General features: G+C 66.3%; 4 protein-coding genes across 4 annotated transcripts in view; 2 read left to right on the top strand and 2 right to left on the bottom strand.

Annotated features, from left to right (window-relative positions):
• Positions 1-425, top strand: part of ACA1_387320 (Fbox domain containing protein) — a gene marked incomplete at both ends in the record, with an annotated part of 739 nt that extends 314 nt beyond the window's left edge. Inside the window, 3 exons of the mRNA XM_004333098.1 lie at positions 33-52; positions 144-266; positions 333-425. Of these exons, the coding sequence (XP_004333146.1) occupies positions 33-52; positions 144-266; positions 333-425 (236 nt within the window). The remainder of the gene's footprint in view (positions 1-32; positions 53-143; positions 267-332) is intronic.
• A 547-nt stretch (positions 426-972) lies between these two features.
• Positions 973-2,521, top strand: ACA1_387310 (MORN repeatcontaining protein; the record flags this gene model as incomplete). The annotated part of the gene is made up of 8 exons (XM_004333097.1): positions 973-1,147; positions 1,239-1,303; positions 1,390-1,489; positions 1,582-1,651; positions 1,733-1,875; positions 1,954-2,070; positions 2,134-2,231; positions 2,318-2,521. 8 exons carry the CDS (start codon positions 973-975, stop codon positions 2,519-2,521), a joined length of 972 nt encoding a protein of 323 aa, XP_004333145.1.
• A 733-nt stretch (positions 2,522-3,254) lies between these two features.
• On the bottom strand, positions 3,255-8,171 carry ACA1_387300 (uncharacterized protein; the record flags this gene model as incomplete). The annotated part of the gene is made up of 1 exon (XM_004333096.1): positions 3,255-8,171. One exon carries the CDS (start codon positions 8,169-8,171, stop codon positions 3,255-3,257), a length of 4,917 nt encoding a protein of 1,638 aa, XP_004333144.1.
• Positions 8,172-8,311: 140 nt separating this feature from the next.
• Positions 8,312-18,766, bottom strand: ACA1_387290 (ubiquitin interaction motif domain containing protein; the record flags this gene model as incomplete). The annotated part of the gene is given in 7 exon segments (XM_004333095.1): positions 8,312-8,503; positions 8,521-10,939; positions 11,035-15,785; positions 15,809-16,429; positions 16,517-18,301; positions 18,557-18,640; positions 18,704-18,766. 7 exon segments carry the CDS (start codon positions 18,764-18,766, stop codon positions 8,312-8,314), a joined length of 9,915 nt encoding a protein of 3,304 aa, XP_004333143.1.
• Positions 18,767-18,807: the final 41 nt, after the last annotated feature.

Raw genomic sequence — 18,807 nt, 5'->3', positions numbered from 1 at the left:
CCATCCGCAGGTCAAGTTCCTCAACACCGAAGTATTGCGAAGCATCCACAAGGTTCGCAATAACAGTTATCCACGCGTGTTGTTGTCATATCTTGATCGACGCTAAGCTGACAAGGTCGCTTTCTTCACATCATGCTCTTCAGATTCTGAACGTCAAGCGAGCGTATGGAATGAGCACCCAGGACTTCTACTTTCTGATGCAACGTGCGGCGGAGGAGGCGAACCTGATGACTCTGGACGAGCACTTTGACAACTGGATACCAACGGTACCGCTCCGCTTCGTAGGGGAGAAAGAGGCCATGCAATGACCTGGCTCTCACCCTTCTCCGCAGGACATTGTGCAGGATTTCGTACGCGAGTTCATGAAGGGCTTCCAGAACTTCATGACCCAGCTCGGCTTTGAGCCAGGGGTCGAGCTCAAGTAGATACAAACCACGCCGTGGAGCGTCCTTGTTGTAGACTGTCGCTTTTGTATCATCTAAATCACCTCACAAGCAGTGTTCCGTCACTTAGCGAGAATCACGCTGATTGCTGTGGTCCGGCACAACGAGCAGTTGAAAGCCATAGAGGGATAGACCAAGGTGGTCCCACACCGAAGATCAGATACTGGCGAAGTGCTTAATGCTTGTGAAGAATGTCGGATACGGCCATACTGCGGAGAAAGCACCGCTTCCCACCCGAACAGCCGAAGTTAAGCTGCGCCAGGCGGTGTTAGTACTGCAGCACCGCATCGTCGTCGTGGTCGTGGTCGTTGTCGTCGTGCGTGATGGCCTGCGTGTCGACTGCACAGTCGTCGCGGTCGTGTCGCTGCTGGGCGGCGGGCGAGCTGATCTGCTGCTGCTGCTGGTGGCGGAGCTCGCGCACGAGGGACTTGAGGCTCTCACGCCGCAAGCCAGGCAGCTGTATGTCGACAAAAAACAAAGAACAGTTTTTCCGACTCGAAGAAGAAGAGAAGACGAAGAAGGGGAGGCGATGGACAAGGAGAGTAGTGAGAGCGACGGCATAGAAAAGTTGCCGGAGGAGATGTGGCAAGAGGTGCTCAGGTGGCTCCCGCTACCGGACCTCTACGCAGCCGCCCTGGCGTGCCGAAGCTGGGCGACTTTGTCCCTCTACGACGAGGCCTTCTGGCGACAGCTTGTTGAGTGCAGTACAACCCCCCCCCTTCTTTTGTTCTTTTTCCCTCTTTTAATGTCATCTCTCGCCCGAGTTGAGGCTGAACCCAGCCTCGGTTTTGCCAGAGTGCGGAGCGGACTTGGTGAAGCCGCCCCACAAAAGCTGGCAGTGGCTCTATCGCTCCAAGCAGGTGCGTGGCTAGACACAATGATTGGGATTTCTGGTTTGCAACTCACCGCACTGTTTCCATACCATGCGTATGTTGGTGAGGAGCAGGAAGTACCACCGGAGAAGGCGGCCTCCTTCACCGGTGTTGGGCGGCGAGTCGAATCCGTAACCACCTACGAGGGTGATATGGTCGATGGCCTCCGCGATGGTGTGTGTGATTGATCTCTATGTCTTTTTTTATTTCTGAGGATGGCAACTGACTGTGCAGTCCCCCAAACCACTGCATTGCATTGTACACAGGCTGTGGTGTACTTTACCAGGCATGGGGCGCTGTCTATGTGGGCGAGTTCAAGGCAGGGAACCAGCACGGGTCCGTTATTGTGTCTCTCCGTGTGATTTCCTGACGCAAGCCACACTTGTGATCTCAAAGGTGCTGTTCTGTTCTGTTCAGGTCTGGCAAAGAAACCGAGAAAAACGGTGATTACTACGACGGTGAGTGGGCAGATGGCAAACCCCACGGACAAGGCGAGAAACGATGGGTAGAGAGTGGGACCTTCAAGGGTACATGGGTGGAAGGCCACAGGATCGGCTACGGTGCGGCTCTCTCCTCTCTCTCTCTCGCCAACACCTGAATACTGAGCACATTCTGTACAATCCGTGTCGCGGGTTCAGGCACCTACGAGTGGTTCGACGGGCACAAGTTTTGTGGTATGTGGAAGGACACCCAGCAGGACGGCCAAGGCGTGTACCAATGGAGTGACGGCCGCAAATACGATGGGGAGTGGTCAGGTGCGTTTTTTTGTTACACTCTTGTTCGTGTTCACCGCTGATAATATATTCTTTTAAAAATAGATGGCAATAAGCACGGTGTTGGTACCTACGTCTGGCCGAATGGCTGTCGCTACACTGGACAGTGGGAACGCAACCAACGGCACGGCCAGGGCGAGATGGTACTGTCCGTCCCGACAAGATCACGAGTGCCGACCGAAAGTGTAGATGACGGTGAGTGTTGTGCGTATGTGATGGGCGGGTGCAGGTCTGGGAAGACGGCACCCGTTTTGTGGGCTTGTGGCGGTACGATCTGCGGCAGGTGGTCGCCGGCCAGGCCCAGTGCTTCGACGCCGACGGCCAACCCACATCACCCACCCGGCCCGACTTCGCCCTGGGTGCCAAGACCTTTGACGACTACTTCTCCCTGGACGAGGAGTTGTGGGACGTCAAGTACGCCTCGCACCACTAACAAGAACAACATGAATGTCCCGACATCGTCGCTTCGTTCTTGGGCGGGAGAGTCATGTGGATGCGATTCCAAGACTTGGGCTACTCACGCGTGAAAGACGGTAAAGGGAAAGAGTGCAAGCTCTGCTGTGGGTGCGAAGAGGTAAAAAGGATACGGGCACGGTGGATTCCCGGGTGGTCGCCCACCCCAGTACTAACACCGCCTGGCGTCGCTTAACTTCGCTGTTCGGATGGGAAGCGGTGCTTTCTACGCAGTATGGCCGTATCCGACAGCCTTTACTTTCTGTGCCCTTAGATCAATTCTTAAAAAAATCCCTAAGTACCATGCGCACTCGCGCCCCACGCTGGAGTGTGATGGGGTGTGATGTACAAGTTCTTCTTAAGAGCGCGGCGTTCAAGCACTTCTATGGGCCGTGTTGCCAGAAGAACTGGCCACTGTAATCCTACTTTGATACTGCTTCACGGAGAACGAGGAGTCTGCGTCCAAGAATGGTGAACGGACGCCCGTCCGCATCAACCCACGACACCTGTTGTGGACCGCGCGGGCACGCCGGATTCACGGGTTGTCGCACCCCAGTAAACTACTCTTGCCACATGGTGTCGATCTGTTAGGCACCCAAGCCCAGCCTTCTGATGAAGCTCCTTTTTCCTCCTCTGCATCCGGCTTAGCTTTCAAATGCAGTGCTATTGGCAGTGCTCAGCTCTGAATTTACAAAAATGTGTAGCCGCTGTGCTCAGTGGCGTCGCTTGGCGGGAGCGGAGCCTGCGCCTTCGAGCAGATGCGCCGTGGACAGACGCTGGATCATCTCCTCCACCTTCGACCGCACGACGGAGAGCGACGCGTGGCTGCCCTTCTTTGTCCTCGTCTCGTCGTAGTAGTCCTCCGCTTCGTCATCGTCATCGTCGTTGTCGTCGATCTCCTTGAGCCCGCTGGGGCTGGTCTCCTCCTCGGCGATGACGTCACATAGCGAAGTGACGATGGTCTCGAGCGATCCGATGAACTGCAGCTGTTCGTCGCCGAAGGTGTCGTCAGCCGCAGCATTAGCGGTGGCGGCCAGACGGCGATCGAGCGCCTTGCGCGCCTCGGCGACGTCGCGGCGGAGCATTTCGAGCTTGCCCAGGCTCACCGCACTGTGGGGGCTCAGCGAGGCCAGGCGTCGCTCCACCACTTTGACCACCTCGGCCTCGCGGGTCACCAGCCTGCGCCTCCACTTTTTCGAGTCATCGTCGACGCGCGCCGCTCGTCGGGCGTTGATTTCGGCCTGCATCTCCGTCTCCCGCTCGCGCAGGGCCAGCAGCTCCGCCGTCCGCTGGTCGTCGTGCTCCTCGGCGCGCTTGATCCGCGCGCGCAGCTGCATCAGCTCCGTCTGCAGGTCGTTGATCTGGTCGACCAGGGCCTGCCTCTCCTGCAGCCACGCAACACGCTTGGCCTCGCCTTCCACAGCCGTCGTCGACTGCTCGGGCACGTCGTCGTGGTCGTGGTCGGCGTCGGCGATGTCGGGGGCGGACTCGGTGAGACGGAGCTCTTCGTGGCGTAGGGCGAGCCGGGCGCGCACCTCCGAGGTGGTAGAGGTGAGGCGGGCCTCGAGCTCCTCGATGGCGCGGTCGCGCGCGGCGAGCTGCTCCTCGACCCGCCGCCTCTCCGCCGCCTCCCGCTCGCTCTCCTGTCGCTCCCACTCCTCGATCAGCCGCTCGAACGGTTCATCGTCGTCGTTATCGTCTTCGTTCTCCTCGTCTTCCTTGTCGTCTTCGCTCTTTTGCTTCTTTTCGCCTTCGCTCTTTTTCTCGTTCTTCTCGGCCTCGCTCTCGTGCTGCTGGGCGGCGGCCAGTTGGTCAGCGAGACGCCGCTTATCAGCCTGCAGCACCTCGAGCGCCTCGGCGTCGGTCTCCTCGTCCTGCCGCCGCTGCGCGTCCCGCACCACCTCGTTCGTCCGCGCCTGGGCCACGGCCAGCAGCAGCGCCCCATTCTCGCCCTGCAGGCGCTCCACCTCACGGCGCAGCAGCACCGCATCGTCGTCGTGGTCGTGGTCGTTGTCGTCGTGCGTGATGGCCTGCGTGTCGACCGCACAGTCGTCGCGGTCGTGTCGCTGCAGGGCGGCGGGCGAGCTGAGCTGGTGCTGCTGCTGGTGGTGGAGCTCGCGCACGAGGGACTTGAGGCTCTCGCGCTGGACGATGGTGGCCTCGAGCATGTCCATGAGGTTGTCGTTCTCGCGCTTGACCTGCTCGAGGGCGAGCAAGTCCTGCTCCCGCACCGCGGCGGCCTCCCGGAGCTGGTCCTGGGCCGCACCCCTCAGCTCGCGCTCATGGTCCCGCTCGCGCTCGACCCGCGCCAACTGCGTCCGGTGCTGTCCCTCCCTGTCTTCGTTGTCTTCGCTCTTTTCGTCTTCGCTTTCGCTTTCGCTTTCCTTTTCGTGTTCGTTCTCATCGTCTTCGTTCTTTTTCTTGTTGTTCTTGAAGGCCTTGAGCGCGTGCTTGTGTTCCTTGTCGAGCTCCTCGAGGCGGACCATGGCGTTGACGATCTCGCGCTGGAGGCCCTCCTTCTCCCGCCGCATCTCGACCAGCTCGCGCTGCAACTCGCCCTCGCCCTCCCGCTTGACCTCGTCCAGCTCCTTTCGGAGGTCGTCGTTCTCGCGCCGCAATTCCTCGCATTCCCGAGTCAGCGCCGCCGCCTCCTCCGCATCCTTTTCATTCCGCTCCTCTGCGTCCTGGTCCGTCTGGCTGTGTTCGTCAAGCGCCTCCTTAAGCGCCCGGTTCCTCCGCTTCTCCTCCTGCAGCTCCTCGCGCGCCGCCTCGAGCTCGGCCTCGAGCGCCTCCTGCTGCCTCGCGTCCTCCATCATTGCACGCTCCACGCCCACCAGGCTGTCCGTGATCGCACGCAGCTTCTCGTGGTCGTCGCCGTCAGCGTCGGCGCTCGGCTGCTGCTGGTGGTCGTCGACAGCGTCGCCGTTGGGCTGTGGCTGGCGGGCTGCGAGCAGCTCCTCGACCTGGCGCTTGAGCGACTCGATCTCGGCCACCCGGTCGTCGATCATCCGCTGCGCCTGCTGGGCGAGCTCGTCCCGCTCCCGCGCCGCATCGGCCTCGCGCAGCCGCGCGCGCTCGAGCTGGCTCTCGAGCCCAACCTTCTCCTCGAGCCAGTCGCCGTTGTCAGCTTCGCTCTTCGCGCGCTTCTCCGCGGCCGACTGCTGAAGCTGGTGCAGCTCGCACTGGCGGGCCACGAGAGCCTCCTCGAGCTGTCGCACGCGCTCGAGCGCGTCGGCCAACTCGCGCTCGAGCCGTGCGCGTGCGTCTTCTTCGATCCCGCGCGCCTCGACCACCTTCATGAGGCCCTCCTCGAACACGGACTTCTCCGCCTCGAGCCGCTCGACTTCCTGCTCGGCCTTCTGCAGCTGCTTCCTGGCATCGTCGACGGCGCGCTCGAGCCGGGCCACGTCATTGCGCCACCCGCGCTCGGCTTCATCCCACGCATTCCGGGCGTTGTGGAGCTCGGATTCGGCAGCGGCCTTGGCCGCGGTGGTTTGCGCCAGCTGGGCATCTATGGCCCGCACGCGCTCCTGGAGGTCGACCAGCTGGGCCTCGACCGCCTGGCGCTGGCTCACGGCCACCACCAAGCGGGCGGCAGCGTCGCCCTCGTCGCCCTCGGCGCGCACCCGGACCAGCTCCTGCTCGCGTGCGAGCCACTGGGCCTCGAGCCCGGCGCGCAGCTGGGCCACCGCTTCGTCGTGGGCGCGGCGCGCGTCGGCCAGTGTGGCGTCGGCCTCACTGCGCAGTCGTGCCACGTCATCAGCATGCTCGGCATTCCGGGCCTCGCGCTGGTTCTGCAGCTGCTGCACCTGCGCCACGAGCTCCGTCGCCCGTGCCTCGTGTTCGTCGAGCGCGCGTCTGAGTTCGTCGCGCTCGGCGGCCAGCCGCTCCATCTCTGCTGCGATCAGCAGCCCGTCGCGCTCCTGGTCAGCACCACCAACGGCGGCGGCGGGCTGGGCCGACGTGACGCGGGCCAACTCCTGCTCGACGTGGGTGAGCCGGTCTTCGATGGCCGCCCGCTGCTCCTCGGCGCGCTCCTTGGCGTCCATCATCCGCATCAGGCCCTCCTCGACCACGGCCTTCTCCTTGGCCAGCCGCGCGGCCTGCGCCCTGGCCTTCTCCAGCTCCTCTTCTTCGCTTCCACTTCGGCGCCCGGCCTCGTCCGCGGCGGCTGCTGCTGCCCGCGCTTCGTCGAGCTCGCGCTCCAGGCGCTCAATGGTCTCCCGCAGTTCGACATGGGAAAAGACTTCGCATTCCTGACTGCGATCGGCGGCGGAGGTCAATCGCTGGACGTGGGCGTTGGCGTGCTTGAGCTCGGCCTCGAGCTCTTCCATGCGCTCCCGGTGCAGGTCCTCCCGGCTCGCCATCAGCTCGCACTGCCGCTCCACAAACTCCTTCACCTGCTCCAGCTCGGCCCGCTCGTCGCGCAGCTGCTGCGCCTCGGCCACCGCTCGATCGCGCTCCTCCTTCGCTCGTTCGAGCTCCTCCAACTGCTCCAGCAGCGCCGCCTGCTCGCGCTCGCCGGCCTCCACGCGCTGCCACAGCCGCTCCATCTCTCCTTCCTCCTCCTCAGTCGCCACAGTGGCCTGGCGTTGGTCGTCGATGCGCTCCTTCTCGCGGTGCATCTCGTCGCGCATCTCCACCAGCTCCAGCTGCCGCTCCAGGAACTCGTTGGCCTTGTCCGCCTGCTCCTTGGCTTCGCGCAGCTCCTCGAGCTGTTCCCTCAGCGCCGCCTGCTCGCGCTCGCCAACCTCCACGCGCTGCCGCAGCCGCTCCACCTCCTCCGCTTCGCTTGTGGGAACGGCAGCGGCGGCGGCGGCGGCAGCCACCGTGGCCTGGCGTTGGTCGTCAATGCGCTCCTTCTCGCGGTGCATCTCGTCGCGCATGACCACCAGCTCCAGCTGCCGCTCCAGGAACTCCTTCTCCCGCTGCGCTGCCTCCAGCTCGGCAGTGGTACGGTGCAGCTCGCCCTCGACCGTCTCCCGCTCCTCGCGCAGCCGCTGTGCCTCGGCCACCGCTCGGTCGCGCTCCGCCTCAGTTCTTTGTCGCTGCCCCTTCAGCTCGAGGTGCTGGTACTGGTGCTGGTGCTCCTCAGGTGGCGGCGCGGCGACTTCGGTTCGCTCGAGTTCGTGGTGCATCTCGTCGCGCATGACCATTAGCTCCAATTGTCGCTCGAGGAACGCCTTTTCGCGCTGCGTCGCTTCGAGCTCAGCCTGGAGGGCCTCCCGCTCGTCGTGAAGCCGCTGTGCGTCGGCCACCGCCCGGTCGCGCTCCTCTTCTGAGGCCCTTTGCAGCTGCTCGTGGTGACTGTCATGTGACGGCGCGGCGACCTCGGTCCGCTCGCGCTCGCGGTGCATCTCGTCGCGCATCTCCACCAGCTCCAGCTGGCCCTCCAGGAACGCCTTGGCCTTCTCGACCTGCTCCTTGGCCTCGCCCAGCTCCTCGAGCTGTTGCCGCAGCGCCACCTGCTCGCGCTCGCCGGCCTCTACGCGCTGCCACAGCCGCTCCACCTCCTCCTTCTCCTCCGCCTCCTCTTCTTCGTGGGACGCTGATGTGGCGGGCTCAGGGGTCGCAGTCGCAGGCGCCGTGGCCTGGCGTTGGTCGTCGAGGCGCTCCTTCTCGCGGTGCATCTCGTCGCGCATGACCACCAGCTCCAGCTGCCGCTCCAGGAACTCCTTCTCCTGCTGGGTGGCTTCCAGCTCGGTCTGAAGGGCCTCGCGCTCGTCGTGCAGCCGCTGTGAGTCGGCCACCGCGCGGTCGCGCTCCTCTTCTAAGGCCCTGTGGCGCTCCTCCTTGGCCCGTCCTGCGCGCCAAGCCGCTGCTCGTGCTGGGGCTCGGCCGCAATCTCCGCCCGCTCGCGTTCGCGGTGCATCTCGTCGCGCATCTCCACCAGCTCCAGCTGCCGCTCCAGGAACTCGTTGGCCTTGTCCGCCTGCTCCTTGGCTTCGCGCAGCTCCTCGAGCTGTCCCTCAGCGTCACCTGCTCGCGCTCGCCGGCCTCCACGCGCTGCCGCAGCCGCTCCACCTCTTCCTCGTCGTCGTCCTGGGCCGCAGCAGCAGCGGCCACCGTGGCCTGGCGTTGGTCGTCAATGCGCTCCTTCTCGCGGTGCATCTCGTCGCGCATCTCCACCAGCTCCAGCTGCCGCTCCAGGAACTCCTTCTCCCGCTGCTCCGCCGCCAGCTCGGCCTGGAGGGCCTCCCGCTCGTCGTGCAGCCGCTTTGCGTCGGCCACCGCCTGGTCGCGCTCCTCTTCGGCCTTTCGCCGCTGTTCCTCGATCGACGCAAGCAGCTGCTCCTGGTACTGGTGCTCGTGTGGCGGCGCAGCGACTTCGGTCCGCTCGCGCTCGCGGTGCATCTCGTCGCGTATGACCACCAGCTCCAGTTGGCCCTCCAGGAACGCCTTCTCCTTCTCGACCTGCTGCTTGGCTTCGTTCAGCTCCTCCAGCTGCTCCCTCAGCGCCGCCTGCTCCTTCTCCGCCTGTTCCTTGGACCCGTTGAGCTGCTCTCTCAGCGCCGTCTGCTCGCGCTCGCCGGCCTCCACGCACTGCCGCAGTTGGTTCTGCCGCTGCCGTCGTTCGGCCTCGTCGGCCTCGCCTTCGCCCGTCTGGTGCTTGGCCTCGGCCCTGAGCCGCGCGGCCTCGACCTCACTCTCCTGAACCCGGCACCTCAGCTGCTCCACGCTCCGCTCGAGCTCCTCCCTCTCCGTCGCGCGTGCTTGAGATTCCTCCGCCAGCCGGCGCTGCAGCTCGCCCTGCGCCTCCTCGAGCTCCCTCGCCCGCTGATCGGCCTCGGCCCGCAACTGTGCCATGCGTTCCTCGAATTCCAGAGCGTGGGCAGGGACGTTGGCGTGCTTGAGCTCGGCCTCGAGCTCCTCCATGCGCTCCCGGTGCAGGTCCTCCCGGCTCGCCATCAGCTCGCACTGCCGCTCCACGAACTCCTTCACCTGCTCCAGCTCGGCCCGCTCGTCGCGCAGCTGCTGCGCCTCGGCCACCGCTCTATCGCGCTCCTCCTTCGCTCGTTCGAGCACTTCCAACTGTCCCAGAAGCGCCGCCTGCTCGCGCTCGCCGGCCTCCACGCGCTGCCACAGCCGCTCCATCTCTCCTTCCTCCTCCTCAGTCGCTGCGGCCTCCTCAGTCGCTGCGGCCGCCGCAGTGGCCTGGCGTTGGTCGTCAATGCGCTCCTTTTCGCGGTGCATCTCGTCGCGCATCTCCACCAGCTCCAGCTGCCGTTCCAGGAACTCGTTGGCCTTGTCCGCCTGCTCCTTGGCTTCGGCGAGCTGCTGGAGCTGTTCCCGCAGCGCCGCCTGCTCGCGCTCGCCATGCTCAACGCGCTGCCGCAGCCGCTCCACCTCCTCCGCTTCGCTTGTGGGAACGGCGGCAGCAGCAATAGTGGCCTGGCGTTGGTCGTCGAGGCGCTCCTTCTCGCGGTGCATCTCGTCGCGCATGACCACCAGCTCCAGCTGATGTTCCAGGAACTCCTTCTCCCGTTGCGCCGCCGCCAGCTCGGCCTGGAGAGCCTCGCGCTCGTCGTGCAGCCGCTGTGCGTCGGCCACCGCCCGGTCGCGCTCCTCTTCGGCCCTTCGCAGCTGCTCGACGTGATCGTCATGCGGCGCCGGTGCGACTTCGGTCCGCTCGAGTTCGCGGTGCATCTCGTCGCGCATCTCCACCAGCTCCAGCTGCCGCTCCAGGAACGCCTTGGCCTTCTCGACCTGCTCCTTGGCTTCGAGCAGCTCCTCGAGCTGTTGCCGCAGCGCCACCTGCTCGCGCTCGCCGGCCTCTACGCGCTGCCGCAGCCGCTCCACCTCCTCCGCTTCGCTTGTGGGAACGGCAGCCACCGTGGCCTGGCGTTGGTCGTCAATGCGCTCCTTCTCGCGGTGCATCTCGTCGCGCATGACCACCAGCTCCAGCTGCCGCTCCAGGAACTCCTTCTCCCTTTGTGTCGCCTCCAGCTCGGCTTGGAGCGTCTCCCGCTCGTCGTGCAGCCGCTGTGCATTGGCCACCGCACGGTCGCGCCCCTCTTCGGTCCTTCGCAACTGCTCGTCGGTCTCGTGCGGCGGTGCGGCAACTTCAGTCCGCTCGCGCTCGCGGTGCATCTCGTCGCGCATGACCACCAGCTCCAGCTGGCCCTCCAGGAAGGCCTTCTCCTTGTCCGCCTGCTCCTTGGCTTCGTTCAGCTCCTCGAGCTGCTGCCGCAGCGCCGCCTGCTCGCGCTCGCCGGCCTCCACGCGCTGCCGCAGCCGCTCCACCTCCTCCTCGGACGCGGTGGCCTGGCGTTGGTCGTCTGTGCGCTCCTTATCCAGCAGCTCGAACTGGCGTTCCAGGAATTCCTTCTCGCGCTGGGCCGCCTCGAGCTCGGCCCTGGCGCTGCGCAGGTCGGCCTCGGCCGCCTCCCGCTCCTCGCTGTTGCGTCCTCGAATTCCTCGCGCTTGCGCTGCTCGCGCCGCAGGTCGTGCTCCCGCGCGGCGAGCTCCTCGCGCAGCTGGTTGACCTCGGACTCGCGATCGATGCGCTGAAGGGCCTCGCGCAGCGCCTCTTCGTTGGCCTTCCGCTCGCGCCGCAGCCGCTCCAGCTCCTCGCTTTCCCTTTCGCTCTCGTCGACGCCGACCACCGGCTGCTCGGCCGACGGCCGATGGGCGCCGCGCTCGGCCCCGCGGCCCTGTCGCTCTGACCGGTTACGCTCCTCGGCCTCCTCCTGCCGCTCGGCCTCGGCCACGCGAGCGTTCAGCGCCTCGATCTCGCGCTGCAGCTGCTCGGCGTCCCTCGTCGTCTCACCATCCATGGCCTGGTGGTCGCTGTCGGCATCGACGTTCTGGCTGCTGGCGTCCCAGTCGGAGTCATCCCAGCCGCTGCCCCATTCGTCGTCGGTCTCCGCCGCGTGCCGGCCGGCCTGCGATCGGGCGTGCTGCTCCTGGGGCTCCGGCTCGCTCTGGGCCCTGGCCGCCGGGACCTCAGCAGAGAGGTGCGCCGCCGGTGGTTGATGGTGATCTCGGTCGGCCAGCTCGGCTTCGACGCGTCGGAGCTGCTCCTCGGCGTCGGCCGCCCGACGCTCGGCCTCGAACAGGGCGGCCTGCACGCCCGCGTACTCGCGCACGAGCCACGCCCGCTCCTCCGCGCGCGCAGCCCGTTCTTCAGATTCCTTGGATTCCTCAGATTCCTCACGGGCCGCACCGCTTCGCAGCTGTTCTTCGGCCGCTCGCCGCAGCCGCTGTTCCTCCTCGACGAGGGCCGCGAGCCGGGCCAGCTCCACTCGCAGCGAGGCCTGAATGTGCGTCTGCCCGTCGAGTCGCTCACGCAGCTCGTGCTCGACCTGGTCGCGCTCGCGCAGAGATTCTCCGAATTCATGAACCCGAGTGCGCGCCTCGGCGGCCGCGTCACGTTGTTCCTCGGCCGCACGGCGCAGGCCCTCCTGCTCCTCGAGCTGGGCTGACAGGCGGGCCACCTCGCCACGCAGCGACGCCTGCACGCTCCTCTGCTCTTCAAGCTTCCCGCGCAGGAGCTCGTGCTCGCGCCGCTGCTGCGCCGGAGACTCTTCGGATTCCTCTACCAGGGCAGCGGTGAGGCGAGCGACCTCGCGCTCCAGCGACGCCCGCGCCTCGGCCTGCTCAGCGAGACTCGCCCGCAGGCCCTGCGCCAGCACCTCTCGCTCCTCCCGCGCCTGCTCTAACTCTCGGGCGCGTGCGACGGCCGCGTTGCGCTCCTCTTCGACCGTCTGCCGCCGCTGGCGCTCCTCCTCGACCTGCGCCGACAGCCGCGTGAGATCGTCGCGCTCCAGAGCGTCGGCGTTCGCTGTGACGGTCTGCTGTTGCTCCTCCTCCTCGACGGCTTGGCGCAGGCGCCGCTCTTCGGCCGACAGCCGGGCAACCTCGTCCCGCAGCGCCTCCTCGACGCCCTTCTGCTGCTCGAACCGCCCGCGCAGCTCTTCGGCCTGCGTGCGCTCGTGTTCGGCCGAACGCGCGGCTACGGCGTCACGCTCGGCTTCCGCAGCTCGGCGCTTGCTCTGTTCGTCCTCGACCAGCGCTGACAGTCGGACCACTTCGCTTTGCAGCGACGGCGTGAGCTGCTCCTCGGTCGGCTGCTCCGTGCTGTGCGTGCCGACCATGGCGGCGGTGAGGCGAGCGACCTCGCTCTCCAGCGACTCCCGGGCCTCGGCCTGCTCGGCGAGGCTCGCCCGCAGGCCCTGCGCCAGCACCTCACGCTCCTCCAGCTTCTCGCGCAGATCGTGCTCGATTCGTGCGCGTTCCTCCTGTCCGGTCTGCTGGGCCTCATCAGCGGCGGTGGTAGCCACGTCTCGCTGCTGCCGTTGCTCAGCGGCGGCGACACGCAGGCGCTGCTGGTGATCGTCGACCAGGGCCGACAGCCGAGTGACCTCGTCCCGCAGCGACGCCTGCACGTTGGCCTGCTCTTCGAGCTTCCCGCGCAGCTCGTCGGCCTCCTCGTCGGCCTTCGCCTGACCGTCCTCAGCGGCCCGGCGCTTGCTGCGCTCATCATCGAGCAGAGCCGAGAGTCGCGCCAACTCCTCGAGGTGCTGCTCACTGGGATCGTGCCCGCGCTGCTGATGCTGCGTTTGAGATTCTTCGGATTCCTTGGCCAGGGCGGCGGTGAGACGAGCGACCTCGCTCTCCAGCGACGCCCGCGCCTCGGCCTGCTCGGCGAGACTCGCCCGCAAGCTCTGCACCAGCACCTCTCGCTCCTCCCGCGACTCTTCCAACTCCCGGGCGCGTGCGATGGCCGCGTTGCGCTCCTCTTCGACCGTCTGCCGCAGCTGGCGCTCCTCCTCGACCTGCGCCGACAGCCGCGTGAGATTGTCGCGCTCCAGAGCGTCGGCGTTCGCCGCAACGGTCTGCTGTTGCTGCTGCTCCTCGACGGCTTGGCGCAGGCGCCGCTCTTCGTCGACGACACTCGACAGCCGAGCGACCTCGTCCCGCAGCGCCGCCTCGACGCTCTTCTGCTGCTCGAACCGCTCGCGCAGCTCTTCGGCCGAGCGCTCGGCCACGGCGTCACGCTCCTCCGCTGCTCTGCGCTTGTCGTGCTCCTCCTTGACCAGCGCCGACAGACGCGCCACTTCGCTTTGCAGCGACGGCTTAAGCTGCTGCTGATCCGTGCTGTGCTCGGCTGCCAGCGCAGTGAGGCGAGCGACCTCGCGCTCCAGCGACGCTTGTGCCTCGGCCTGCTCGGCGAGGCTCGCCCGCAGGCCCTGTGCCAGCAGCGCATGCTCCTCGTGCGACTCGTTGAGCTCTGGGGCGCGCGCGATGGCCGCGTTGCGCTCCTCTTCGACTGCTTGCCGCAGCTTGCGCTCCTCGACCTGCGCCGACAGCCGCGTAATATTGTCGCGCAGCGATGTCGCCTCTTCGTCTGCGTTCGCCGTTGCTACGGTCACCTGCTGCTGCTCTTGATCATGGACGAGGGCCGACAGCCGGGCCACCTCGTCCCGCAGTGATGTCTCGACGCGCTTCTGCTCGTCAAATCGCTCACGCAGCTCCTCGGCCTGTGCGCGCTCGTGTTCGGCCGAACGTCCGGCAACCGCGTCACGTTCGGCCTCCACAGCTCGGCGCTTGCCCCGCTCCTCCTCGACCAGCGCCGACAGGCGGGCCACTTCGGTCTCCAGCGCTGCGAGCTGCTCCGTCGGTCCTGTGTGGGCGGCGGTGAGGCGAGCGACCTCGCTCTCCAGCGACGCCCGCGCCTCGGCCTGCTCGGCGAGGCTCGCTCGCAGGCTCTGCGCCAGCACCTCTCGTTCCTCCTGCGACTCGCCGCGAGCGACGGCTGCGTTGCACTCCTCTTCGACCGTCTGTCGCAGCTGACGCTCCTCCTCGACCTGCGCAGATAGGCGGGCCGCGTCGTCGCGCAGCGATGCCTGCACGTGGGCCTGCTCGTCCAGCTTCTCGCGCATATCGTGCTCAATTCGTGCGCGTTCGGCCTTCGCCTCATCGGCGGCAACATGCAGGCGCTGCTGGTGGTCGTCGACCAGGGCCGACAGCCGTGCGACCTCGTCCCGCAGCGACGCCTGCACGTTGGCCTGCTCCTCGAGCTGCTCGCGCTCCTCCTGCGCATGTCGGTCGACGGTCGAAGCGGCGGCCGCGCGCGCCGCAACCGCGTCCCTCTCGTCATCGGCTGCACGCAACAGGCCGTGCTGCTCGTCGACCAGGGCCGAGAGCCGGGCCACCTCGTCGCGCAGCGAGGACTGCAGGCCCGTCTGCTCGGCCAACTGCTCCCGCAGTCGCTCCACCTGCTCCGCTTCGGACGACACTTCGCCTTGCGACGTAGCGGCGGCGGCGGCGGCAGCAGCGCGTGCCGAGGCAATGGCTGAGTCGCGTTCCTCCTCGGCGGCGCGGCGCAGGCCGTGCTCCTCCTCGACCAGGGCCGACAGGCGCGCCACCTCGCCCCGCAGCGAGGCCTGAATGCCCTTGTGCTGCTCGAGCTCCTCCTGCAGCTCGTGCCGCTCCTGCGATCGCTCGAGCTCGCCGCCGGCCCTTCGCTGTTGCTCCTCGACGGCGGCGACGGCAGGTTCTTCCCTCTGGGCCACGAGGGCCGACAGTCGGGCCACCTCGCTGCGAAGAGCGGCCTGCACCTCGGTCTGCTCGTCCAGCTGCACCCGCAGCTCGCGCTCGGCCTGGTCCCGTTCGGATTGCGCGCGCTTGAAGGCCTCGATGCGCGACACGGCCACGCCCCGCTCGTCCTCCACCGCGCGCCGCCTGCTCCGCTCCTCCTCCACCACCGCTCGGAGGCGCGCCACCTCCTCGTTCTCCTCCGCTTCTCCCTCGCCTTCGGCTGCGGCCGCTGCCGCGCGGGCCTCGTCGAGCAGTCGCTGCAGCCTGGCGCGTTCCTCCTCGCTCGCCTGTTTTTCGTCGGCAAGCCGGGCTAGCTCGGCCTCGCGCTCGTGCTGGGACTCGGCGAGCTCCTTCTTCTCGCGCCGGAGCTGGTCGAGCGTGGCCAGCAGCCCGGCCCGCTCGCGCTCCATGTCCTCCACGGCCCGCGCCAGCTTGGCCGCGCCGTCGGCCCGGGCCTGGTCCAGCTCGACCCGCACACCGGCCAGAGCCACGACCACCTGCTCCTGAGCGGCGCGGGCGGCTGCGAGCTGGTCCCGCTCGCTGCGCAGCTCGACCAGCTCGTTGGCCAGGCGGTCGATGTCCTCCCTGCCCTTTTCGATGCGCTCCTCGTCGTGCGCGCGCCGCTCGACCATCCGTGCCACATCACGCCTGAGCGCTTCGGCGGCCTCGGTGGCTTGACGCAGCGCGGCCTCGAGCTCCGCCTTCTCTCTGACCACCGCGGCACCTTCACGACGTCGGCAGTGGTGGTGGCCCGCTGGGCAGCGACAGCGCTCCGCTCGGCGACGTCGGCTCGTCGCTGAAGCGCTTCCAGTTGAGCTGCCATCGCTGCCCGGGCCGCCTCGTGCTCGGCCAACTCGGCCTGGGCCGCGTGCAGCGCCTCCTCGACGCCGGCCTTGGCCGACGCGGCATTACCCAGCGCCGCCTTGAGGCCTTCGATCTGCCCGACCAGCTCCGCGTTCTCCGCCACGAGCCGCTGGTGCTCGCTGCCTTCCACCGCACCGCTGGGCGCGGCGTCGACCAGCTTAAGGGCGTCGTGGACCGCACGCTGGCTCTCCTGGAGCTGCAGCTCGAGCTGGGCCTTGTCGCGCAGCAGCTGGACCTTGGTGTTGTCCATGTGCTGCAGGTCGGCCTGGCGCATCTCGTTCAGCGCTGCGTTTTCGGCTTCGAGCTGCTGTTTCTCGGCCGCAAGGCGCGCGATCTCGGCCTCCCTGCTCGCGAGCGCAGTCCGCAGGCCCTCGAGCTCCTGCGCCCAGCGCCGCTGGAGCTCCTCACTCTCTGCCTTGAGCGTAGCCAACTCTTCCGCCTCGCGCTCCGTCCCTCCCACCAGCTTGGCCTCATCACCGACCTGTTGGCGCGTTAGTTGCATGGAGGTTGGGCCGCACGACACACACACACACACGACAACACACACACACACGACAACACACCGCACCTGAACTTCTGGTTGCTCGGTGGATCGGCCCTCACTCGCCCGCTGCAGTTGCTCTGCCAAAATTTGCTTCTCGCGCTCGACCTGCTCCTTCTCGGCGATGACTCGCAGCATCGCCTCCTCGCGTTCATCCTTCATCCGCTTCATCACTTCGCGCTCCTCCTTGGCCTTGGCCACCTCCTTCCTGGCCCGCTCGCGCTCGGCTTCCATCTGCTCGCGCTCGTCGTTGATCTTCTCCACGACGCCCAGATTGGCGCGCAGCACTTCCTCCGTCTCCCTCTTCACCTTCGCCCGCTCGGCCTTCAGCGCCGCGTTCTCGGCCTCGAGTTGTCTGATCTGCTGTCGCAGCAGCGACTCCTCGACGGCGACGGCAGCGGTCGCGGCGGCGTCGCCCGTCTTGGTCTCGGTTTCGGCCACGACAGCGGGGGCGGCTTCGGCGGGCTGCTGCGGCGACTTGAGCTGCTTGCGCAGTCGGAGGCACTCCTGTTCGAGCGCCTCCTTCTCGGCCTTCACCCGCTTCAGCTCCTGCGCGACGCCTTGCGTTTCCTCTCCCTCCTCCAGCTGCACCTGCTGCTGCGCCTGATCGTGGTCGTCGGCCTCCGTGTCGTCGACGGTGGTGTCGTCGATCGGTGACACGTAGGAGACTTCGCGCTGGGCGACGGCCTCGGCGAGCTGCTCCTCGAGTTCGTAGGCGCGCTCCTCGGCGCGTTCGAGCTCGTGTCGCATCTCCTCGCGCGCACGGATGGTCTCCTCGCGCTCGCGCCGCACACGCAGCAGCTCGCGCTCGACGTCGCCCTTCTCCCTCTCCAGCTTCCCGTGTCGCTGCCGCTGCCGCTCGATCTCGGCCGCGAGGTCGGCCACCTCCCTGCCGCGCCGCTCCTCCATCTCGCCCATGACAATGACCAGCTCCTCCTTCTCGTCGTCCAGCTTGATGTTGGCCTCCTCGAGCGCGTTGATCTGCTGCCTGAGCGCGCCGATCTCCCGCTCCCGGTCGTCGCGCTCCCGGCGCATCTTGTTGTCCATCTGCACCATGCCCCTCAGCGCCTCCTCCTTGGCGCCCCGCACGCGCTGGAGCTCGTCGGCCATGCGCTCCTTCTCCTTTTCCTTCTCGCGGGCGTCGTCGCGCAGGCGCAGGATCTTGGCCTGGCGCCGCTCGAGCTTGGCCTTGAGTGCGGCCTCGACGGCCTTGCGCTCCGCGACGGCCTCCTCGCGCTCGGCCTTGAGGTGACTGATCTCGGCTTCGAGGCACTGCTTGCCCTGTTCGAGCGCCTGCAGCGCGTCGTGGGTGGCCCTGTGGGCCTCGGTGGAGCCCTCCTGCTCAGACACGACCTTGATCAGCTGCTCCTCGACGCCCTGCTTGATCTTGGCCAGCTCGGCGCGCTCCTCCTTGGCCCGCGCCAGCTCGCGCGCCAGCCGCTCGCTCTCGCGCTGCTGTGCTTCGTGTTCGGCGCGCGCGTCCTTGGCCTCACGCTCCATGCGGAGCCGCTGGGCTTCGATTTGATCGCGCTCCTCGCGGAGGCCGTCGAGCTCGCGCTGCCAGTGCTGGTCGCGCTCGGCGACGGCGGCCTCGAGCCGGGTGGCTTTCTCCTCGAGCTCCATGCGCTGCTGCTCGGCGTCGCGCTCGCGCTCGTCGCTGTCGCGCTTGGCCCTGGCGAGCTCGCGCTTGAGCTCCTCCTTGCGGCGCTTCATCTTGCGCTGCTTCTTCTCGGCGACCCGTGCGGCCTCCTTGACCTTCTCGTCCTCCTGGGTGAGCAGCGCGCGCAGCGCTTCCATTTCCTTGCTCTTCTCCTGGTGGTCGTGATCGGGCACACGTAAGTGCGAGTTATATCTTTGAAAAAGACAAAATTATGATAAAAAAGCATGATAAAATAATTAGGGCGTGTTGAGCAGCATTATTAATTTGCCATTGTTATAATTATTATTACTATTATTTTATACATTATTGTTTTAACCCTATTATTTCATAATTATAAATAAAAATAAACAGCAAAAAAATGAAGATGGTGCGCATGCCTCGAGTTCCTCCTCCAGACACTCGATCACCGCCTTTTGCAGCGACTCGGGGTTCTCCTGTGGGAAGGTGTCCTCCATGGTCGGCGGTGGCAGCGGAAGGCCCTCCACCACTTTCTGCACGGCCGAGTCAGACGCAAATCAAGTTGATTCCACAAATGCAACAAGATCGTAGCGTACCCGCTGGCCAGAGGCGCGTCTAAACCATCCTCGCTGCCGGGGAGCTTCCGATTCCGGATCCATCTCGGCTCTAGGAGTGCCATTTTTAAAAAGAAAATTAATCT

This window comes from Acanthamoeba castellanii (assembly GCF_000313135.1).
Source record: "Acanthamoeba castellanii str. Neff unplaced genomic scaffold scf7180000084733, whole genome shotgun sequence".
Taxonomy (NCBI): Eukaryota; Discosea; order Longamoebia; family Acanthamoebidae; genus Acanthamoeba; species Acanthamoeba castellanii.
Note: the sequence above shows the minus strand (reverse complement) of the source record. Positions and strands in the feature narration are given on the sequence as shown.